Raw genomic sequence first — 24724 nt, 5'->3', positions numbered from 1 at the left:
GCCTAACCCAAAAACATTGCGATTGATCTTTAAGGGTAAAGGAGTTGGGGTCTTTGGGTAAATCCCTAAGAAAACAAAAACGGGGTCCACTGGAATATCTTTTGAGATAATATTTTCTAAAGCTTTTTAACCTCTTCCAACTATATCTTACTGCAATGTCAAAAACAATGGGATTGTATCCCCTTCACCTCAGTGCATAAATCTGGAAAAATAACTGCAGGAATATATGTTTACATAAACATCTTTTATTCTTTATTCAGATTGAATGGCTGCAGTTTGTCAGAGATCAGCTGTGATTATCTGGGCTCAGCTCTGAAGTCCAACCCCTCCCATCTGAGAGAGCTGGACCTGAGTGAAAACAAGCTGCAGGATTCAGGAGTGAAGCTGCTGTGTGGTTTTCTGGAGAGTCCACACTGTAGACTGGAGACTCTGAGGTCAGACACCATTTTTTATGTGTTTGCTGAGATAAATATGATGTGAAAGTTGTGCTGAAAGTAAAATGCAGACAAAAGGATGATATTATGTAATTATAAGTATATCTTGTTCTTCTGTGGTTAAGACTGTGGCCGAGTCATGTTGAGCTACATATTTAAAACATTAAGGAGTAACTTTTCAACCTGGACCTTATTTTCCCATGTTTTTGTGTCAAAGTGAATAATTGGAACAACAAGTTTTAAACCTGTAATGAGGAAACATTGTCTTCTAAACTTAAGTAATTTATCCTTTATTCAGATTGAGTCGCTGCGTTATGTCAGAGATCAGCTGTGATTATCTGGCCTCAGCTCTGAAGTCCAACCCGTCCCATCTGAGAGATCTGCAACTGAGTGACAACGAGGTGCAGGATTCAGGAGTGAAGCTGCTGTGTGGTTTTCTGGAGAGTCCACACTGTAGACTGGAGACTCTGAGGTCAGTTCACTGACCATATATCAGTCCCTCCAGGATTTCATGGGCTTTTTGGGGGGGTTGGTCCAGTCTAAAATGACTCTTTTCAGGCGTATCAGGGAGCAAGTGAACAGTTTGTCCTTAAAGTTGATGTGTTAGAAGCAGGAAAAATGGACATTGTGGGGATTTGAGTAACTTTGCCAAGAGCCACATTGTGATGGCTAGATGACTGGGTCAGAGCATCTCCAAACCTGCAGCTCTTGTGAGGTGTTCCGGGTCTGCAGAGGTCAGTACCTATCAAGAGTGGTCCAAGGGAGGAACAGAACCGGAGACAGGGTCATGGCTCATTGATGCACGTGGGGACTGAAGGCTGGCCCTTGTGGTCCGATCCAACAGATGAGCTACTGGAGCTCAAACTGCTGAAACAGTTAATGCTGGTTCTGATAGAAAGGGGTCAGAACACACAGTACAGAGCAGTCTGTTGGTATGGGGCTGCAGAACATTATGAGCACCAGGGTGCCCAGGTGGTAAAAGGACTGTACTTGATATAGCACCTTTCTAGTCTTCCAACCACTCAAAGCGCAGATTCGCCCTTTCACACACATTCACGGACACTAACTCAGTCATTCACATTCACCCACCGATGCCATCAGGAGCATTTGGGGTTCAGTATCTTGCTCAAGGGTACTTTGACATGTGTTGAGAATAGCCGGGGGATCGAACCAACAACCTCCCGATTAGTGGACAACTCACCCTGCCTCTGAGCCACAGCCCCCTGCGTTCATAATGTTATGGCTGATCAGTGTATATGTCTGGTATATTTTTTAACTGTCTTTTTAACATAGATTAGCCTAGCACATACCATATCTCAGTACAGGAAAGGAGGAAGTTGACCGAGGTCCTGACCGAGCAGAGTACAGAGCAAAAAAGGCAGGACTCAAGTACTTCTTTGCTTTCCATTCATTTAATGTAATTTCTTTATTCAGATCGAAATGCTGCAGTCTATCAGAGATCAGTTGTGATTATCTGGTCTCAGCTCTGAAGTCCAACCCTTCACATCTGAGAGAGCTGCAGCTGAGTGGAAACAAGAAGCTGCAGGATTCAGGAGTGAAGCTGCTGTGTGGTTTTCTGGAGAGTCCACACTGTAGACTGGAGACTCTGAGGTCAGACACCATTTTTTCCTTCTGTGCTGAGATTAATATGATGTGAAAGTTGTGCTGACAGTAAAGTGCAGACATAAGGCTGATATTATACTGATCCACACTGAGTATCTTAATGCTAAAGTCTGTTTTCTTCTTCAGTGGTTTAGTCCATTGACAGTGGCAGAGCAATGTTGAGCACCACATTTAAAACCTGAATATAACAAGAAGAATCTACACTGGATAATTCACTCTGAACCTTTAAACTCTTTATTTTCATCTAATTCTTATTCAGATTGAGTCGCTGCAGTTTGTCAGAGATCAGCTGTGATTATCTGGTCTCAGCTCTGAAGTCCAACCCCTCCCATCTGAGAGAGCTTAATCTGACTGGAAATGAGCTGCAGGATTCAGGAGTGAAGCTGTTGTGTGATTTACTAGAGAGTCCGCACTGTAGACTGGAGAATCTGAGGTCAGTAGGTTGCTGCTGGTTTCAGCAGGATTGCATGTGCCACTTCACTGACTGACAACAGATGGAGGGAGTCTCTGTAAACACTGATTTATGACTTCTGTTGTCTTTCTCCTTGTCTTATCAGCTGGAAGTGGTGATCTCTGTCTCTGTCTGTCATGAGGAAGGAGGTTGTGTTGGAGGATCCGCTGTGTCCTGATGATCCAGAGAGGTTGAAGCAGCAGCATCAGCTCTGACTGGGCCATGTTACTGGGAGGTAGAGTGGAGAGGAGAGCTTCATCCAGCAGTGACTGACAGAGGAATCACAACCAGTGGAGATGACTCTCAGTGCTGCAGTCTGAACTGCTCTGAGATCAGCTCCACTGTCAGACACAATGTCAAGTCCACCATCATCCCTGTGTGTTCCTCTGGATGTGACAGAGTATCATCAGTGTATCTGGACTGCTCTGCTGCTGCTCTGTCCTTCTACACAGTCTCTGCAGACACACTGAGACTCCTCCACTCCTTCTGCTCTACACTCATCTGTCATTCAAATTTTCACACATAAAGCATGCACTGATCAACCATCTAGCCCCACTGTTAGGAACTGTAGAAGAAACGTTTTTTGCACAGTGGGTTCATGGGACATGGGCTGTTTCATCCAATCTTCATCAATTTTGGTAGACCCTGAACAAGACTTGTGTCTGTGTTTATCTCTGTATTTCTGCACCTCCACGCTGTTAAATGATGAACTTAATTTTCTCATTGTACTGTATCTTTTTGTATGTATGTTTCTTATTTCATATCAATTTATCATTAGAATCTAACAGATTGTATTATTTTCTTAAAATAGTCATTTGTGTATGGTACCTGACAAATAAATAAAATAATTCAATTCAATTCAGTTTTATTTGTATAGCGCCAAATCATAACAAAAGCCATCTCAGGACACTTTTCAAATAGAGCAGGTCTGGACTCTACTCCTATAAGAGACCCAACAGTTCCCACCATGAGCAAGACCTTGGCGACGGTAGCACGGAAACTTAAGTAAGACCAAGGAGACATCACCAGGATCCATGAGAACCTGCAAGACTAGAATGCACAAGACTCCGGGGAAGAAGTGAAGTTAGTAAAATGCATTAATGGGACATGAATGAGTGCAGAAAGAGACTCAGAATCAGAATCAGATTTATTGCCAGGTAGGTTTTTACACATACAAGAAATTGTAAATCACACAAAAATATGCAGTCTGCCCTTAATTATTTACCACTTAATTATTTAACTTAATAATTTGATTAAAGCTGCAAGTATTGTTAAATGACCTTTTCTGTTTTTAAAGATTGTCAGGTATATATTTTTCATAAAATCAGAAACTAATTGCTGTGTAATGATAATACATAGTGTCTAGTGTCTAATGGTTCCGGTGCTGAGCTCAAAGGTTGATCACCTTAACCCACCGTCCACTGTCACACAGAAAGCTCCCCATCCAGTGGAACATGAAGGAGCGGATGTTCAACTGTGTTTGTGTCATAGTTTGTAAAAGAAAATGTTTTAGAAATTTTTTTTCCCTACATGATTTAAAGTAAATGGAGAGTGGAGGAGCTGCATTGACACGATCCAGGTTCAGGGAGGGAACCTCAAAGTGAAAGTGTTCAGTTGGTTCAGATTTCATTTAGAGTCGACAGAGCCAGAGGAGGAGAACTGAAGGCTGAGGCAGGGTGAGTGTTCACACAACATTATTATTATTTTACTGCCAAAGTCTCTGAGTCAGTTTTCTCCCGGTAGACTTAAGCAGAAAGAAATGTTAGAATGAACGAAATAGTTTGACAAAAAGTCAAATTGAGATTGCTTGATCAGATTGGCTGAGTAATGCACATTAACATGAGAAAACAAACACAGATTGAAAGAAGACTAACCAGGTGGAGTTCTGACTGCGTTTATGACTGCTGTATATTGTGTGTGTGTGTGTGTGTGTGTGTGTATGTGTGTGTGTGAGAGAGAGAGAGAGAGAGAGAGAGAGAGAGAAGGAGAGAGAGAGAGAGAGAGAGAGAGAGAGAGAGAGAGAGAGAGAGAGAGAGAGAGAGAGAGAGAGAGAGAGAGAGAGACTGTGAAACCTGAACAAACTAGTTTTTCCTGATTCTGAGCTCACAGTCAGTGTTACTGTTTTATCTCTCAGACTGACTTCAGATCAGAAGACAAGTGATCGTGTTGAGGAAGAGGACAGAGCAGAGTCTGCAGTGTCCAGCTGTCTGTCTATGAAGAGTGAGTCCAAAGAGCATCCTCCAGAGAGGGGAGGGAGTAAGATACCTGAGAGTGGAAGTATTTTGTGCTGTCAGTTCAGACTCTTTATAACAACAGAGCAGAGCAGGAGGGTGGAAAGAGGGTGAGTGTTCCTACAACATTATTCTTGTTTCAGTTCAGTTAATTTTAATTTGTATGGCACCAATTCATAACAAAAGTTATTTTGGGAGAAGTACAGAGACAAAGATGCACCCATGTTGTATGTTGTATTTTAAACAATCAGCTCTCAGGAGAGGTCATGGTAATGACTCTTGGCTGCCCTCCATTGGCCAAGATCAGTAACTACAATAAACCTTTTATTTCCGTTACGTGGAACAGTAAAATCCTCCAAATCAGTTCCATGAGGCCATCTAGTGGATGACACATTTGGGACAAATATTGTTTAGCGCTTTATATTGGGCTTTAGAGACACATACATATGTAATGTGTGTAAAGATATACATGTTACATATTTTGGCTAACAATATTACAATAATAATGATAATCACTACAGAGCTGACTCGTTGCTTACTTTTTGTCCTCTGTAGAACATTGACAGCTATTGTTTTATTCACACGTGTTCACCTTAAAGTTGTGGTTTCATGATGATTTTATCTTTGTGGTGTGTGGCTAAAGACAACAACAAGAATATTCAAGAACTAAAAGTTGGTGGAACAAAAGCAAACTGAAAATGGGTCAGTTCCCATGTGGTGATGCTTTTTCTCCTGTTGTTGCTCTGATACATTTCTGTAACTGTTTTCCTTCAGGTTGACAACACTGCCTGACTTTAACAGAGAGGCACAATGACAGCAGAGAACCTTTTGAACACTCTAGAGGATTTAATAGATGAGGAACTTGAGAAGTTCAAATGGTATCTGAAGCAGCCCGACATCCGCGAAGGCTACAAAACCATCAAAGTATCTGAGCTGGAGAAGGCAGAAAGGTGGAAAACAGTTGACTTGATGGTGAACACATTTAACCTTGATGGAGCTCTAAAGGTGACCAAGAAGGTTTTAGAGAAGATATACAGAAATGATCTGGTGCAGAGTCTGCCAGACACCAGCTCAGGACCAGACGGTCAGTCACACTTAATTTATTTTTATTTTCAGGTAAAAAGAGTGGGCTGACTTCTTGTAAACGAACAGGGTCTCCAAGTACAGATTGTATTTACCAAAATAACCTGGACGGTTTAATGCTCTGCGTTGTTTGTCCGTCAGGAGTTCTGCCAAATATTTACATGTTTATCCCGCTTTAAGCATAATTTCTATGCTGCACTTTTAGTTGTGGCAGTCTTTTGCTGAAGGACCTGTTTCGGGCCCCACAATCTTATGCAGGGGTGAAAGGTGTTGTTCATGATCCTTGGTCCCCTCACTCCCAACATAAAGTCAGCTACAAAAACTCTGGCTGTTATCCTGGATACTACCTTAAGCCAGGAGCAACGTGTAAAGAAAGCAGTGGAGTTTTTATAAACTGAGGACTATCTCCAAGATTAGATCAGTTCTGTCCTTCAGTAACTGTGGGCTCAGACTACAGGAGCAGATTTAACTCAGATTCACTCTTCCTGACAATCGAATGAGGAATCTGGTCCTGGACCTTGGTCAGTGCCGATGTTCGGGTCAGAGAAATTGTTTTTGAGATTTATCGGGCCGCCGCGTTAATTTTCAAACATGTTTGATATATAGGAGTTAAAATCTGGATTCTGGATTTCTGATGACTGTGGGCTGTGGAGTCAATCTCTACCATCTAACCTCACACAACTAACTAATCTGTTTGTAATGGCACTATTCAGTGGAAAGACGATGGTGGAGCTAGACTAGAAGCAAATACCCAGAGTATGTTGTAGTTAGAATGAGAGGTCAGTCTGTGGCTCTTTGGTCGGTGTCTCCTTACCTTCCAAATCACACAGCACATCACCAAGAGACCACGCCTCCTACAGTGGTTGTCCTATGCTGCCATCTGCCACATTTTTTAAATATGCTGTGAGGGAGGAAGCAGTGAGAATTTGGGTGTGCAGTTACACCTACACACTAAGATGTACTTTGTGATGAATAGTACAGAAACCCTGACCATGTATAGGATCAGAGGAAGCACTCCTCTCTATTAACAAAACTGTGTTCAGGCCAAATGGAAGGCAACTTTCTGAGATTCCTGATGATCTTTCTTTGTGTTCATTCAGGAAGTAATTCAGGGGTTTGTCGGCAAAAACTTAAATCAAACCTGAAGAAGAAGTTCCAGTGTGTGTTTGAGGGGATTGTTAAAGCAGGAAACCGAACCTTTTTGAACCAGATCTACACAGAACTCTATATCACAGAGGGAGGGACTGCAGAGGTCAATAATGAACATGAGGTCAGACAGATTGAAACAGCATCCAGGAAACCAGACAGACCAGAATCAACAATCAGACAAGAAGACCTCTTTAAACCCTCACCTGGAAGAGATGAACCAATCAGAACAGTGATGACAAAAGGAGTGGCTGGCATTGGAAAAACAGTCTTAACACAGAAGTTCACTCTGGACTGGGCTGAAGACAAAGCCAACCAGGACATAGAGTTCACATTTCCATTCACTTTCAGAGAGCTGAATTTGTTGAAAAGGAAAAAGTTCAGCTTGGTGGAACTTGTTCATCACTTCTTTACTGCAACCAAAGAAGCAGGAATCTGCATGTTTGAAGAGTTCCAGGTTGTGTTCATCTTTGATGGTCTGGATGAGTATCGACTTCCTCTGGACTTCAACAACACTGAGATTCTGACTGATGTTACAGAGTCCACCTCAGTGGATGTTCTGCTGACAAACCTCATCAGGGGGAAACTGCTTCCCTCTGCTCGCCTCTGGATAACCACACGACCTGCAGCAGCCAATCAGATCCCTCCTGAGTGTGTTGACATGGTGACAGAGGTCAGAGGGTTCACTGACCCACAGAAGGAGGAGTACTTCAGGAAGAGGTTCACAGATCAGGAGCAGGCCAGCAGAATCATCTCCCACATGAAGACATCACGAAGCCTCCACATCATGTGCCACATCCCAGTCTTCTGCTGGATCACTGCTACAGTTCTGGAGAAAGTGTTAAAGAACAGACAGAGAGGAGAGCTGCCCAAGACCCTGACTGAGATGTTCATCCACTTCCTGGTGGTTCAGTCCAAACAAAAGAAAGTCAAGTATGATGGAGGAGCTGAGACAGATCCACACTGGAGTCCAGAGAGCAGGAAGATGATTGAGTCTCTGGGGAAACTGGCTTTTAAGGAGCTGCAGAAAGGCAACCTGATCTTCTATGAATCAGACCTGACAGAGTGTGGCATCGATGTCAGAGCAGCCTCAGTGTACTCAGGAGTGTTCACACAGATCTTTAAAGAGGAGAGTGGACTGTACCAGGACAAGGTCTTCTGCTTCGTCCATCTGAGTGTTCAGGAGTTTCTGGCTGCTCTTCATGTCCATCTGACATTCATCAGCTCTGGAGTCAATCTGCTGGAAGAAGAACAAACATTCTTCTTTTCTTTATTATTTAAAGACAAGCATAATCTGAAACATTTCCATCAGAGTGCTGTGGACAAGGCCTTACAGAGTCCAAATGGACACCTGGACTTGTTCCTCCGCTTCCTCCTAGGTCTTTCACTGGAGAACAATCAGAATCTCCTGCGAGGCCTGCTGACACAGACACAAAGTAGCTCACAGACCATTTGGGAAACAGTCCAGTACATCAAGAAGAAGATCAATAGGAATCTCTCTGCAGAGAGAAGCATCAATCTGTTCCACTGTCTAAATGAACTAAATGATCATTCTCTAGTGGAGGAGATCCAACAGTACTTGAGTTCAGGACGTCTCTTCACAGATAAACTGTCTCCTGCTCAGTGGTCAGCTCTGGTCTTCATCTTACTGTCATCAGAAGAAGATCTGGATGTGTTTGACCTGAAGAAATACTCTGCTTCAGAGGAGGCTCTTCTGAGGCTGCTGCCAGTGGTCAAAGCCTCCAACAAAGCTCTGTAAGTACAGAGAGTTGGATTTTTGTATCATAACTTAAATACCTTGCTATCTTTTCAACTTACATTTAGTTTTTTCTTGTGTATTGTATTAATATATATATAAAATTGTATTGTTTATTATTGTCTCTTCAGACTGAGGGGCTGTAACCTCTTAAAGAGAAGTTGTGAAGCTTTGTCTTCAGTTCTCAGCTCCCAGTCCTCTAGTCTGAGAGAGCTGGACCTGAGTAACAACAACCTGCAGGACTCTGGACTAAAGCTGCTGTTTGTTGGACTGGAGAGTCCACACTGTAAACTGGAAACTCTCAGGTCAGATCAAGTTAGTTTGTCTTAAATCATTTTAAATATTTCTCTAAACTATAACCTACTTGCAGTGTAAACAGTCTCTCTCATGTTAAAATTTCTTATATCATTGAATCTGGTCATCTGGATGTCAGGTTTCATAAGTCGTTTTTTAACCATTAAGTACCAGATTGAACCGGAGTAACTAATCTCAGGAACTAAACTAGTTATCAGTTAACATATGTTCATTCAAAAATGTCAGGTGGTACAAACAAATTTTTGTAAAAATATATATTTTCCTACAATTGATTTTAAGTCTTTTAGCAAGATATGCTTCTCTTGCAGCTGAATCATAATTAATTCGCTTTTTTTTTCTTTAATTGATAGTGGCACATTAAATGAAACAAAGATTTTAAAGTATATATATATATATATATATATATATATATATATAGAAAGAGAGAGAGAACACATCTTTAACTTGAAATTAATAAACATTTAAAAAATGTATTAGATAGTCTCAGAGTTTTTAAATATTTAATCCATGTATTGTCATTTCCTGCAGTTGCACTAGCTGACTTATTGACTTATAACCTAACTTTTGCAACTAATTTCAAATTAAACAAATTAGACTTCTTCTTGGCACATGTGTTTGCTTTTGGCTTTTCTAGCAAGATCATACACATTTTAAATTAAATAACTTTATGATGAAATAACATTCTCCTAGTTTTACATTGGTTGTACCACCTGACATGGATAGTGTACTGGCCAACCTATGAGTTGAAAGAAGCTATTTTGTCCATATATAACGGAGATTTATAAACTTTTTCACTCAGCCATAAAGGTTACATGGGATCCTCTGGCTGATGCAATATCCTGTTAACAGTGATAACCTCTTTATTTCAAAATAAAGGTCCTATGGTATGGGTTATTTGTTTATTTGAAAGATTTCAAACATAGAATAATGCCATGGTATTTTATGTTTTATTTATCACCATTAATATTAGATTTTTAATTATTTTCTTTGGGTGTTTTCTTGTATGGACCACGTAAATCAAACAATGAACAGTTTTAGTCCAACATGTCTTGATTTGACATGATGATCCTGTGATTACAGACCTGACTGAGATCAGCAGCATGTTACTGATCAGTGTTGACATGAATAGCTGTATGAATGTGCTGAAATGATGTTTATAGAAGGCTGACAATATGATGATCCACAATAACACAGTGATAGTCTCTCATTTTAGGGTTACAAGTCATAATGTCTATTGTATTAAAAATAATTGAGCTACACATTTAAAACCCAAATACATGTCATTGGATTATAAATGTCTTTATATTATATGTAATTTATTCTTTATTCAGATTAAGTTGGTGCAGTTTGTCAGAGATCTCCTGTGATTATCTGGTCTCAGCTCTGAAGTCCAACCCCTCCCATCTGAGAGAGCTGGAGCTGAGTGGAAATGACAAGCTGCAGGATTCAGGAGTGAAGCTGCTGTGTGGTTTTCTGGAGAGTCCACACTGTAGACTGGAGACTCTGAGGTCAGTTCACTGACTCTCTGTTACTGTTGTAGATCTGATATGTTTAATTAACAATTGAACCTAATTTATGTTCATACATAACTTACATCCATAAAGTTGTAAAGTTGCTTTTGTTCATATTTTAATGTTTGTTGAACTAAATTTAGTCTGCAGTCACAAAGACTTGTGTTTGTTAAAGAAACTGTAGAAAATGTCCACTGTTAGTTGTTAAAGTAAATGAATGTTTATAATTGTTGGTAAATGGTCACATCTGGATACAGAAGATCCTCTGAACTAATATTTGTTTGCATTAAATTCCCAACAGAAATGGTATTGCTTTTATTGCTTTATTTCAGATTGCAGATAATTCATTTGAATTCAGAAACTTTATTAGACCATTGATATACGTTTGTGCATCAGTGATTTTAATCTAAATTAGAGGTAAAACATTTTGGAGCTGTGAAACTGGAAGCCACACCCAGATTATTTTTTGCATTTTCTCTTGTGACGTTATCCACCGATAAACAATTAATTGTAGCTGCAAGCTAACACTAACTAGCTTCTCACAATGAAGCATTTATGTTGTGCTATTGTACGAAACAAGTTTGGTTTTACCACAGACACATGGTACAGAGGTTTCTTTCTGTTTCTCCTTCAAATTATCGTTGTTTTCTCTGGCCTGTCTCTCCTCTACGCACTCATTTTTTTCTCTCTCCACACTGCATTGTGTGACAGTAATAATCCATGCAAAAGTGCACTGTATGGGCTGTGTATAGTTATATGGATTAAACGAAGCCTCTATCCAAAGAACTCACATAGATGATTTTTAGTGATCGAATAACACAAGGAATCGTTTCAGCCCTACTCAAGACATAACGCTAGTCTCGATAAGCGTTGACCTTTGAAACCGGTCCTTGTAGAACCGGGTCTTGATCCCGATCCGTAATTCCAACACTGGGCCGTGCAGCTGGGCGTACATAGAGGTGAAAACCATAACAATTTATGCCCTATTCATTATATGTCCGCTTCTTCTCACTCTGCTTTGTCACCAAACCAGTTTGGCCTCTTGAATGTGAGATCTCTCTGTAATAAGTAAGTTATCAGTAATGATTTTATGTTTCGTTATTGTTTTTTTTGTATGATTACCAAGACATTATATTGCATTGGATTATCAACGTGTCTGATCTGATAATGATCCTGGGATTCCAGACCTGACTGAGATCAGCAGCATATTACTGACCAGTGTTGACATGAATAGGTGTATGAATGTTGTGCTGACATTTGGATGATGTCTGCAGAAGGCTGACATTATGATGATCCACAATAACACAATGACAAAGTCACTCTACTCATTTTAGAGAAAAGCTCATTGATTAGGACATAGTAATGTTGATCTCCACATTTAAAACCTGAACACATCTGATTGGATTATAAGTGATTTTATCTTCATCATATATTCTTTATTCAGATTGTGGCACTGCAGGTTGTCAGAGATCAGCTGTGATTATCTGGGCTCAGCTCTGAAGTCCAACCCCTCCCATCTGAGCGAGCTGAATTTGAGTCTGAACAACCTGAAGGATTCAGGAGTGAAGCTGCTGTGTGGTTTTCTGGAGAGTCCACAATGTAGACTAGAGACTCTGAGGTCAGACACCATTTTTTACTTCTGTGCTGAGATTAATATGATGTTAAGTTGTGCTGACAGTAAAGTGCAGACAGTGTTTTGATCACATCAGTACATTTTTGGAACCTTCAATCAGTTTCTGTGGGTTTTTCTTTGTGTTTGGCTGCACAACATGAGTTTGTATAGGTGGAGCCACTGGTGGAGCTGGCAGAGGTTAAGAGCTGAAGTCACTTCGTATTTTTTGAAGAAGCAGCACATTGTCATTCATATTAATGAGACCTCTCACTTCATCAAGTTATAAGTTACAAATTTGACTGCTTGCATTTAGTGTCCAATAAACATCCACACAAATGTGGATTTGGACCTAGATGAGTCACAGGCAAAAGCCCAGAGGCTCCAGTGAATAGCAGCAACAAAATGCTCTTGAATGGACAAGAACATAGTATGAAAAGTATGAACTAAACAGTTAACTTCCATATGTGGGATCTTCCTTGTGAGCCTAAATAAGCCCAGATGGAAGTAGTTGATGAGAAACGGCCTTGATTTGCTAACCAGCCTCTTTCCATGCTAGTGTCCTTTTGGTTATGTTTTTTTTAAAAACATGCAGTACTCTATCATCCCATTACTGAGGACTGTGTACGCTGTTCTTTTTTATTACTATTATTATTAGTAGTAGTAGTAGGGACTCACCCTTTTCATCAGTGTTGAATAGGTGTATGAATGTTGTGCTGACATTTGGGTGATATCTGTAGAAGGCTGAACACATCTGATTGGATTATAAATTATTTTTATCTTCATTATTTATTATTTATTCTTTATTCAGATTGATTAACTGCAGTTTGTCAGACATCAGCTGTGATTATCTGGTCTCAGCTCTGAAGTCCAACCCCTCCCATCTGAGAGAGCTGAACCTGAGTCTCAACAACAATCTGCAGGATTCAGGAGTGAAGCTGCTGTGTGGTTTTCTGGAGAGTCCACACTGTAGACTGGAGACTCTGAGGTCAGACACCATTTTTTCCTTCTGTGCTGAGATTAATATGATGTGAAAGTTGTGCTGACAGTAAAGTGCAGACATAAGGCTGATATTATACTGATCCACACTGAGTATCTTAATGCTAAAGTCTGTTTTCTTCTTCAGTGGTTTAGTCCATTGACTGTGGCAGAGGAATGTTGAGCTTAGATGTCTTTTGTTCACATTTCCCCCAAATCCATAATAATTTGTGTCTTTGTAAATGTTGGGATCTTCAGTGGAATCCTAAAAGAGTTTCTGTGGGTTTTTATTTGTGTTTTGCTGCACAACATCAGATGGAGCCACTGGTGGAGCTGGCAAAGATTAAGAGCTGAAGTCACTACATCTTCAGTCTTCTAAAGTAAAATCATTTATTTTTTATTCAGATTGAGGAGCTGCAGTTATTCAGAGATCAGCTGTGATTATCTGGTCTCAGCTCTGAAGTCCAACCCCTCCCATCTGAGAGAGCTGGACCTGAGTAACAACAATCTGCAGGATTCAGGAGTGAAGCTGCTGTGTGGTTTTCTGGAGAGTCCACACTGTAGACTGGAGACTCTGAGGTCAGTTCACTGACTCTCTGTTACTGTTGTAGATCTGATATGTTTAATTAACAATTGAACCTAATTTATGTTCATACATAACTTATATCCATAAAGTTGTAAATTTGCTTTTGTTCATATTTTCATGTTTTTTTAACTAAATTTAGTCTGCAGTCACAAAGACTTCTGTTTGTTAAAGAAACTGTAGAAAATGTCCACTGTTAGTTGTTAAAGTAAATGAATGCTGCTGGTCTTTATACTGGATGTGCTGATGGAGGGAGTCTCTGTAAACACTGATTTATGACTCTGTTGTCTGTCTTCTTCTCTCATCAGATGGAAGTGATCTCAGTCAGAGTGTGAGTGGTGAGGAAGGAGGTTGTGTTGGAGAGAGGTTGAAGCAGCAGTATCAGCTGTGGAGAGGAGAGCTTCATCCAGCAGTGACTGACAGAGGAATCACAACCAGTGGAGATGACTCTCAGTGCTGCAGTCTGAACTGCTCTGAGATCAGCTCCACTGTCAGACACAATGTCAAGTCCACCATCATCCCTGTGTGTTCCTCTGGATGTGACAGAGTATCATCAGTGTATCTGGACTGCTCTGCTGCTGCTCTGTCCTTCTACACAGTCTCTGCAGACACACTGAGACTCCTCCACTCCTTCTGCTCCACACTCAACCACCTCCTCCACCTGGAACCTCCACCTGGATTTTATTCTTTCATTCATTCACATATTCTGAACCCAAACTGCCTCTACACATTCATTCTGTTTATGACAACAGAACTGTAGATGAACACATTGAATTGGATATTTCAGTGTTGCTTTCTGTTGCAGCTCCACCCTGTGGAACGATGGAGTAGTGCAGTTAATTTCCACATATTTCTGAACAACAGTGGAAGTTGATATTGCATGTGTGAAGTTCTGGTTATTCCCACCAATACCAGCCGTTTCTCATATTATAATCAATGAAGTAGATAAAACCTGAACAAAGTCTGGATTCAATCAAGGCTTTACTGAAGTTTCTCAACTGACTACAAACAGATTCTGTCTGGATTTTGGTGGAAAGTCAGTGCTTTAATATTTCATTTTGTATATAATGTTTGATGGAAAAGAAAATCAGAAGTGTTTAATGTGCAGATTGTAGACTTTATATTCATTAATCATGTCTATAAAACAAATAATGCTATCTTGATTTTTAATAAATCATGTTTTTTTAGTCCAAATGAAGTTCAGTTTCTTACAGCTTTATGTGTGACTCTGCTAGTTTTCACATTACAGACACATAAAGTCAAGCTGTGGAGCTTTTTCCCACAGAAATCAATGTTGAAGCAGTTGTTATCACCAGTGTTCATGTTCTGTTGCTCCTGCTGGAGCTGCTTTCTGCCAGCAGATGTCACCATTTCCACTGTTTTCCTCAGACTGGTTTATCTGAATGGATGCAATATCTGTGTGCAGTGAAAACTGAACTGGTGATGTGAATACTTTCTTTCTGACTGACTTCATTTAGTTCAACTTTATTTAAACTGATTAAACTAGATTTGACGTGTTGAGCAACAGCTGACACTAAAGATTTAGAAAAGAAATGTATCTCCTGTTTGTAAAATATGTTTAATGTTTTCTCTGGTTCTCCAGTCTTTTCATTTATTCAATGACATTTTAAGAAAAATAAAGTTATTTTTAAAATAGAAATAAAAAAATTGTGAAATTTCCTGTTCCTCTTCCCCACTGCCGTTGTTGAGAAGGATCAGCTGAAAACAAGGAAGCAAAAACGACGCTACACTTCACATTTTCAACCTTTTCAATAAGCGAAAGAAAGGAGACTGATGTGAGTAAGTTGTTTTTAATTAAATTAAAGTTTGACTGGAAGCAAAACTAATTAAGGATTGTTTTTATGACAAGCTATGGTGACAAGCTGGAGGAACAGAGTGTTTTTCAGTTTTGTAGTGCTCATTGTTTTTTATTAAAACAATATGCTCCAAATGGCGACAAATATAAAACTAAATGATACATTTATTAACAATCAAAAGCTGCAGATTCCATGAGGCTTATGGGATATGTTGTTAATGCTAACAAAATCATTGTTGTGAGTGAAAATATTGCTGTTATGTCAGCTGTGCACCCGAGAGCACAAAGAGGTAATGTCAGTCACATAAGTCACTGATGGACAGCAGAAGGGAATAGTGGGTGGGTCTTCTACTGTTTGTTTGTTTTGTTCATCAATCACTTCCGGTCTAAACGGCCATTTTATTTTTTGAAATTGTCAAAAATGCATTCAGCATCCTCTGTAACCCAAATTGGCAAACAGACTATAATGTATCAACATTTTCTCCATAGCCTTTTTTAAAAATTCAACTTGTTCAAGCCAAGAGATATGCTCATAAAACACACACACACACACACACACACACACACACACACACACACACACACACACACACACACACACACACACAAACTCACCTTATGTCCTGTAAATGGAAAGGGGTGGAGCTACACTGACTATATGATCCAAGTCCATGAGTACTGGGAGTGAACCCTGCTGCTGTGTCTTCACTCAGTTTAGACTCCATTAGTCGACAGAGCAGGAGGCGGAAACTGAAGGCTGAGGCAGGGTGAGTGTTAATACAACATTTTTATAATTTTTACTGTGGACTGTAGAGGAAATAAATGTTAGGATGAACTGAAAGAATGTTTGATTCATCTGTGAACACAAAGTCTCGATTAGCTGAGTAACACACATAAAATGCAGATTGAAATAAAACTGACCAGGTGCAGTTTTGCTTTTATTATACTGTAGTGTGTGTGTGTGTGTGTGTGTGTGTGTGTGTGTGTGTGTGTGAGAGAGAGAGAGAGAGAGAGAGAGAGGGAGAGGGAGAGAGAGATTGTCGGTTACTTATGTTATCTCGTTCTTTTGTGTGGAACTTGAACAACAAACTAGTTCTTCCTGATTCTTGTGCTCCGACAAAAACCTTCTCAGTGCAGAGTTAATGTTTGACCTCTCAGACTGACTACAGACCTGAAGATGAGTGATCGTGAGGAGGAAGAGGAGGACCGAGCAGAGTCTCCAGTGTCCAGCTATCTGTCTATGAAGAGTGACCGGTCCAAAGGCGAACCCGAACCCTCAGACACACAGTAAGAAACTTACTTTATTAAGTTTAATTTAATAAAGACTTCATTTGTTAGTTGACAGTAAAGAGTGACAGAAAATGATTAACTTGATACTGTGACATCACTGTTACATGCAATGTGTCCTAGACTGCTGGTCTACCACAATTTATATTTTATGTATTTAGACCACTTCTAACCTCAGTTCAAACCTGATTAACTCAAGCTAAGCTGTCCAAAGTGACTGTAAAACAGACAGAATCAGCTCTCTTTAATGCAGGACTTTTGCTGTGAAGTAGCTGCAGGAAATGTTGAGTTTAGATCAGTAACAACAGACAGATCACTAAATGTTTAAAAAGACAGAGAAACAGTTAAGTATTTTTTTTTATAAAAGTGCACTATTACTCTCTGTAAATCTGTCTGTAAAGTTTGCCTGAATTTTCTCAGTCACAATTGCCTCTTCTAAGTCTTTTTCTGCATGACAGCAAATATAATCTAAATCCTTTATTGGCTAGCATTAAATAAACGCTGTTATAATGCATAGAACAATGTAGTTGAGATAGGTCAATTCTGTCCCGCTCTCCCTTAAAGGAGACATATTATGCCTTTTTTCAGGTTCACAATTTTACTTAGTATAACGTAAACAAGAACTTACTAGAAAGGTTTATGTGTTTTAATGTTCAAAAAACACATTATTTCTCTCATACTGCCTAAAGCTGAAGCACCTCTTTTCCCCCTCTGTGTGAAACGCTCTGTTTGAGCTCCCGTCTCTGTAAGGCCCTCCTTCTGAAAAGCCCAGTCTGCTCTGATTGGTCAGCTCCTACGAACTGCTGCAGCTTTCACCTTCCGTCTTCCGTCTTGCGCCGCAGGCAGCCCCTCACTGTTGATGAGTTTAGTTGCATTTCTAATTCAGTAACTGCTTCTAAACCAAAAACTTCACTACCAGACCTGAAATCTTGGAGAAATTAACAATCAGGATTACAGCTTTCCACGACGTTTTCTCCAGGTAAATACTGCTGACGTTATTTATATCTCTGTATGACATAATGTTAGTTTAGTGTTTATACCTTAACTATCAAAACCAACACTCTGTTTTATGCTTGTCTTTGCAGGTACAGTGACATAAAGTCTACACAGCCCAGTGAAGTAAAAGCACTTGTTGTGAAGAGCTAAAGAGGTAACATGTTAGCATGTGCATATAGCATAGTACCAAATGTAAATACTTACAGTAATTACCAGGATGTAGGGATGGAAACAGTGATAGTATAATGATTACTGTAGCCACCCATCTGTTATACTCTTTATACACATTAGTGAGACTGAGCTAGGTTAGTGGATACTTTATCCTGTATAACATGTCAACATAACTTAATGTCTAATAAAGTAATGTGCTTATGTAGTTGAAAAACTGCTCAGTAACCAACTGTGGACGGTACTGTATCCATATCTCATAGTAAGTCTGATATTTTAACTTGAAACACATGTGTTATTGTCACACAAATGTTGCCAAATGTATGCTCATGCATAATGCAGATGATGCGTTTTAACCCCAATATTGTATCACTTACATTGTCTGTCAACATCATAATAAAGTTTCACTGTGAACCAGAAATGTGTTGTGTTGCTTACAGTCAGTACTTAATACAGGATTACTAGCAAAACTCTTTCACATTTTCATAGGTATTACATGGAGCAGGTTTTCAACCCTTCTGCATGCAGGAAATTAAAATAAGTTTTTCATAAAACCCCTGTGAAAGAACATATTATTATCTTAAACCACGCTTATTACTAAATTTAGTGTTTAGAGTGAGTTTAATTGAAATTCCGGTTACACAGAAATATAAGTTGTGTGTATGGTGCAAGTAGCTATAACCTTTTTGTAAACTGTGCAGATCATGTCCTCCATCAAGATCTATGGTTTCTTGTACACTGAAGTGTCCGCTGGTAATGGTTGTATCGGTCAATTCAATTCAATTCAATTCAATTCAATTCAATTTTATTTGTATAGCACCAATTCATAACAGAAGTTATCTCAGGACACTTTTCAAATAGAGCAGGTCTAGACCGAACTCTTTAAAACATTATTTACAGAGACCCAACAGTACCACCATGAGCAAGACCTTGGAGACAAGGGCAAGGAAAAACTGCCTGTTAAAAGGCAGAAACCTAGGACAGACCCTTCGGCTCTAGGTGGGTGGTCGTCTGACTCAACCAGTTGGGCTGAAAGAGAGAGAGAGAGAGACAGACAGACAGACAGACAGACAGAGGTGCACAGCAGCAACAGTAGCAACAACTTCACTAATAGTAGTGACTGATGATGATGAACATGAAGAAGATAATGGCAATGACAACAACGATGGGGGACAATGAGCAGTGACGATAGTAATAATAGTAACTGTATTGATAATAATAATAACAATAATATCAGTAATATTAACAATGGCAGTCAAGCAGGACCATGGCAGGAGGCTCCACCAGGATCCATGAGAACCTGCGAGACGAGAAAGCACAACAACTCCGGGGAAGAAGTGAAGTTAGTAACATGCATTAATGGGACATGAATGAGTGCAGAAAGAAAGAGAGAGGAAGAGAGGAGCTCAGTGCACCATGGGAAATCCCCCGATAGTCTAGGCCTATAGCAGCATAACTAAGGGATGGTTCAGGACTCACCTGATCCAGCCCTAACTATAAGCTTTATCAAAAAGGAATGTCTTAAGCCTACTCTTGAATGTGGTGAGGGTGTCTGCCTACCAAACCACAACTGGAAGCTGGTTCCACAGGAGAGGAGCTTGGTAACTGAAGGCTCTGGCTCCTGTTCTACTTTTAGAGACTATAGGAACCACAAGTAGCCCAGCATTCAGAGAATGTAGTGTTCTAGAGGGGTAATAGGGTACTATGAGCTCTTTCAGATATGAAGGGGCCTGACCATGAAGAGCTTTATAGGTGAGGAGGAGGATTTTAAATTCTATTCTACATTTTACAGGGAGCCAATGCAGAGAAGCTAGTACAGGAGAGACGTGATCTCTTTTTCTAGTTCCTGTCAGTACTCGTGCTGCAGCATTCTGAATTAATTGGAGCATTTTAATGGACTTATTGGGGCAACCTGATAATAAAGAGTTGCAGTAATCCAGCCTAGAAGTTTGTAATATTACGTAAATTTGTAATATTACGTAAATGAAAGAAGGCCGTCCTGGAGGTTTCCTTCATGTGGGAATTAAATGACATGTCCTGATCAAAGATAACTCCAAGATTCCTGACAGTGGTGCTAGAGGCCAAGGTAATGCCATCTAGAGTAACTATATCTTTAGACAGTGAGTCTCTGAGGTTTTTGGGGCCAAGTACAAGAGTTTAGCATCAGAAAATTGCAGCTCATCCAAGATTTTGTTTGTAATTTAGATAAATTGCTTGATCGATAGATATAACTATGCATCATCTACATAGCAATGAAACTTAATGGAGTGATTCCTAATAATGTTGCCTAAGGGAGCATATATAAAGTAAATAGTATTGGTCCAAGTACAGAACCTTGTGGAACTGCATGACTAACTGTAGTATTTATGGAAGATTCATCGTTAAATTGTACAAACTGAGAACGATCTGATAAGTATGACCTAAACCAGCTTAGTGCGGTTCCTTTAATTCCAATTTGATGCTCAAGTCTCTGTAAAAGAATATCATGGTCAATGGTGTCAAATGTAGCACTAAGATCTAATAAGGTCAGTGTTCATCCTTTCCTGATGCCTTCTCTATCCTTTCTCGGATGACCTGTTAAACATGGCAGACTCAGTGTTACTTGTAAAATAGCATATGGTACAGTATAATATAATACAGCATAACTAATATAAGGCTTCAACAGCTCATTGTAGCTCAGTAGGGTAGTCTATTAAAGTTTATTAAATAAAAAAAAAATGAAGAAACGGATTACATGGGACCTTTACTATAACTGTAATTTATGTTGTGACAAACCAAAAGCTCATAAATACAGTAAAAGTTCCCAGTGAATCCCCATTCCCTCTGAACTTTTTATATACTTTTATACAATACGAGACAATGATACACTAGAAGTGCACTTATCAATAATACTAGTACTGCAGTAAGGCTAACTTTGTGCTTGTACTACTGGTAGCGGGCCACTACAGCTGCTGCAGTACACAAACTTACCAAACAATTGAACTCCTGCAGTTTGATTGTTTCTTTCTTACACATAGCTCTATCGTTTGTATCTTTCAAGTGAACTTCCATACAGTAGCAACACACACTGTGCCTGCTCCATTACTTTGATGAACATCAGTAAGTTTTATGAAGTCTTTCATGGAACACAACTCCCATTTTGGAGTTTTTCACAATAAAACTTTCACATCAGCAGATGACCTGCACATTAATGAGAAGGCTCATTAATAAGGTTGCATATTGAAAACATAACTTAATTTACCTGCTCCATATTACTTTAACATCCACCAAATAACGGTTGCCTTTCTGTTTCTCAGAACAAGACCTAAAATGAAATTAATCTCTGACCATGCATTTACAGAGATGGCCATCAATCCAATTAGAGCAAATATCAGCTGATCAATTGGAGAATCCTTCAAAAATAATAATGATAATCTTGCTGGCGTGATTATGCTATATTTTTGACATCATGTTGCAGGCCGGAGGGAGGGGGATGGCAGGCCTAAAATGGCCTTTGGGCTGGCAGTTTAAGACCCCTGTTCTAAACAGTGCCTGTGGCTAAATGTTCATCAACAAATCATTTTAGTCATAAAGAAATGTCTCCACAGAGAGAAGAAGAGGAGTCATGTTTCTGTGGAGGAGCAGCTGTCCTGCTGTTTTTTGTGTCAGGACGTCCTGAAGGATCCAGTCTCTACCAGCTGTGGACACTGGTTCTGCAGACAGTGCATCACCTCATACTGGGACCAGTCTGCTTCATCAGGAGACTCCTCCTGTCCCCAGTGTGGAAAAAGATCCAGAACAAGAGCTGGACTGCAGACAGCCAGTCAGACCAGCACTGTACTAAGTAAGACATCTGTCTGCTGATGTCCTCATATCTGAAAACAAGAGAAGAACATTTGTTTAACTTTGTTTTATATTATTACGAATATAGATTGAAAAACATTTTTACTTCTGCATATTCTTGTTTTCTGTTCAGTCTCACATTTATTTTTTGTCTTTCAGAAGATAGTGGTCTGCAGGAGGTTTTGGATGAATATAAGATCAGTTTAAAGAGGAAATGTAAATATGTGACTGAAGGAACTGATGAAACAGGAAGTGGAACCCTCCTCAACAGGATCTACACTGAGCTCTACATCACAGAGGGACAGAGTGAAGAGGTTAATACCCAACATGAGGTGAGGCAGCTTGAGACAGCTTCCAAGATGGAGACCCTCCATGACACTCCAATCAAGTGCCACGACATCTTTAAAGCCTTACCTGACCAACAGAGCCACATCAGAGTGGTTCTGACGAACGGCGTCGCTGGCGTTGGAAAAACCTTCTCGGTGCAGAAGTTCACTCTGGACTGGGCAGAGGACTTGGAAAACCAAGATGTCAGTCTGGTGGTTCTGCTTTCGTTCAGGGAGCTGAACCTGATCAAAGATGAGCAGTACAGTCTTCTCACACTGCTCCATGTTTTCCATCCAACATTACAGAAGGTCACAGCAGAGCAGCTCGCTGTCTGTAAACTTTTGTTCATCTTTGACGGCCTGGATGAAAGCAGACTTTCACTGGATTTCCACAACAATGAGGTTGTGTCTGACGTCACACAGAAGTCTTCAGTCAACGTGCTGTTGACAAACCTCATCAAGGGCAATCTGCTTCCCTCGGCTCTCGTCTGGATAACTTCCAGACCTGCAGCAGCCAATCAGATCCCTTCTAAATGTGTTGACCGGGTAACAGAAGTACGAGGCTTCACTGACGCCCAGAAGGAGGAGTACTTCAGGAGGAGATTCAGTGATGAAGGTCTGTCCAACAGAATCATCTCACACATCAAGACCTCCAGGAGCCTCCACATCATGTGTCTAATCCCAGTCTTCTGCTGGATCACTGCTACAGTTCTGGACCACATATTGACTATAGACCAGAGAGGAGAGCTGCCCAAGACCCTGACTGACATGTACTCACACTTCCTGCTGGTTCAGACAAAGAGGAAGAAGGAGAAGTATGATGAGGGACATGAGAAGAGTCCACAGGAGCTGACGGAGGCTGACAGGGAAGTTCTTCTGAAGCTGGGGAGGCTGGCGTTTGAACAGCTGAAGAAAGGAAACATCATGTTCTACCAAGAAGACCTGGAGCAGTGTGGTCTTGATGTCACAGAGGCCTCTGTGTACTCAGGAGTTTGTACAGAGATCTTCAAAAGACAGTGTGTGATCTTCCAGAAAACAGTCTACTGCTTTGTTCATCTGAGCATTCAGGAGTTTCTGGCTGCAGTCTTCATGTTCCACTGTTACACCAACAGGAAGACAGAGGTACTGGAAGACTTCCTGGAAGATGATGGTGATGGTGGGGATGGTGATGATGGTAATGATGGTGCTGATGATGACAGAGACAATGACCATTACCCATACCTAGTTGACCTGGAAGATGAGGATTATGGTGGGGATAGTGATGATGGTGATGGCGGTGCTGATGATGATAACATAAACAATGAACATTACCCATCCCTAGACGAATTCCTGTCTAGAGCCATGGAGAAATCACTTGAAAGTAAAAATGGCCACCTGGACCTGTTTGTTCGCTTCCTTCATGGCCTCTCTCTGGAGTCCAACCAGAGACTCTTAGGAGGCCTGCTGGGTCAGACAGACAACAGTCCAGAAATCAACCAGACAGTCATCGACAACCTGAAGAAGATGAACAGTGATCATATCTCTCCTGACAGAAGCATCAACATCTTCCACTGTCTGATGGAGATGAACGACCACTCAGTCCATCAGGAGATCCAAGAGTTCCTGAAGTCAGGGAGCAGATCAGAGAAGAAACTCTCTGAGATCCACTGCTCAGCTCTGGCATACCTGCTGCAGATGTCAGAGGAGGTTTTGGATGAGTTGGACCTGGAGAAGTACAATTCATCATGGGAAGGACGATGGAGACTGATCCCAGCTGTGAGGAACTGCAGAAAAGCTGTGTAAGTACATAAACAACATTATTAAGCATCATGTATCTGAAGACATTAGACATCAGACACTTTACACACATGCACAATATAAAACTTTTCTTAGTTAAGTTTTATAATAACTGTAATTTTTTATTATAGCTTAAATTTTAAATTGTCTGTCATCACAGACTGTCTGCCTGTGCTCTCTCAGAGACTCACTATGAAGTTGTGGCCTCAGCTCTGAAGTCCAACCCCTCCCATTTGAGAGAGCTGGACCTGAGTAAGAACCAGTTGCAGGATTCGGGAGTGAAACTGTTGTGTGCTGGACTGGAGAGTCCACAATGCAGACTGGAGACCCTGAGGTCAGTTCATGTATTTTACTCTTGTACAGTGCATATCCACCAAATTGAAATCCATAACAGAGGTTCTGAGTTTAGAGACAGAGTGTGAAGCATATGTCTAAATGCAGCTGTAAGAAGTATCATGTCTGACCTCTGTCCAAAAACAGGGTACAGGTAATACGATTCTATTCAGAAAATAATGTCACTTCATGTTCTGACTCAACCAGTAAACAGGAGCACAAATAATACACTACATCTGTACAGGAAGGTACTATGTTACTATGTTACATGCAGGTCTCTTTGCTTAGTGCCCATTTGATCCAGTTATAAAGAAGACGAAAGGATGGAGCTCCTAGTCAGTCAGTGTGTATTCATGGAGAGGACAGTAAGGATAGTCTGAATCTGTGGTTTGTAAAGTTTTCTGTTTACTTAAATAGAAAAAACGTACTTAGTCTTGCTTATTCCATATTGTTCATGTTGGATATTTATTGAAAGCATCT

At 40.3% G+C, this 24724-nt stretch overlaps 2 protein-coding genes and 1 long non-coding RNA gene across 5 annotated transcripts in view; all 3 read left to right on the top strand.

Annotated features, from left to right (window-relative positions):
- The window catches only part of LOC127355190 (uncharacterized), a 212150-nt gene that overhangs the window by 68738 nt on the left and 118688 nt on the right, over window positions 1–24724 (top strand). For both annotated transcript variants that reach the window (XM_051385710.1, XM_051385711.1), the window contains 6 exons: window positions 261–434; window positions 733–906; window positions 1869–2045; window positions 11995–12168; window positions 12971–13147; window positions 13543–13716. In XM_051385710.1, the coding sequence (XP_051241670.1) occupies window positions 261–434; window positions 733–906; window positions 1869–2045; window positions 11995–12168; window positions 12971–13147; window positions 13543–13716 (1050 nt within the window). The remainder of the gene's footprint in view (window positions 1–260; window positions 435–732; window positions 907–1868; window positions 2046–11994; window positions 12169–12970; window positions 13148–13542; window positions 13717–24724) is intronic.
- Window positions 16322–24239, top strand: LOC127355204 (protein NLRC3-like). 2 transcript variants are annotated; one of them, XM_051385847.1, is made up of 4 exons: window positions 16322–16823; window positions 21575–21810; window positions 21969–23913; window positions 24095–24239. In XM_051385847.1, exons 1-4 carry the CDS (start codon window positions 16714–16716, stop codon window positions 24105–24107), a joined length of 2304 nt encoding a protein of 767 aa, XP_051241807.1. In that variant the 5' UTR covers window positions 16322–16713; the 3' UTR covers window positions 24108–24239. The 2 variants fall into 2 exon arrangements, with proteins under 2 accessions (XP_051241807.1, XP_051241808.1); XM_051385848.1 differs by lacking the exon at window positions 24095–24239 and having other exon boundaries at window positions 21969–23917.
- LOC127355251 (uncharacterized) lies at window positions 16831–18408 on the top strand. Its single transcript, XR_007881707.1, has 2 exons — window positions 16831–17802; window positions 17909–18408. It is a non-coding gene; the product is annotated as an uncharacterized LOC127355251 (long non-coding RNA).

The sequence above is a fragment of the Dicentrarchus labrax genome, unplaced genomic scaffold (assembly GCF_905237075.1).
Source record: "Dicentrarchus labrax unplaced genomic scaffold, dlabrax2021, whole genome shotgun sequence".
In the NCBI taxonomy this organism is placed as follows: Eukaryota; Metazoa; Chordata; class Actinopteri; family Moronidae; genus Dicentrarchus; species Dicentrarchus labrax.
Note: the sequence above shows the minus strand (reverse complement) of the source record. Positions and strands in the feature narration are given on the sequence as shown.

Bases quoted from the DNA above. Each gene is read 5' to 3' on its own strand.
- LOC127355204 (XM_051385847.1), top strand. From the start codon at position 16,714: ATGAGTGATCGTGAGGAGGAAGAGGAGGACCGAGCAGAGTCTCCAGTG. The intron at 16,824-21,574 runs GTAAGAAACTTA...ATGTCTCCACAG, and splicing joins CCCGAACCCTCAGACACACA to AGAGAAGAAGAGGAGTCATG. The intron at 21,811-21,968 runs GTAAGACATCTG...TTTGTCTTTCAG, and splicing joins TCAGACCAGCACTGTACTAA to AAGATAGTGGTCTGCAGGAG.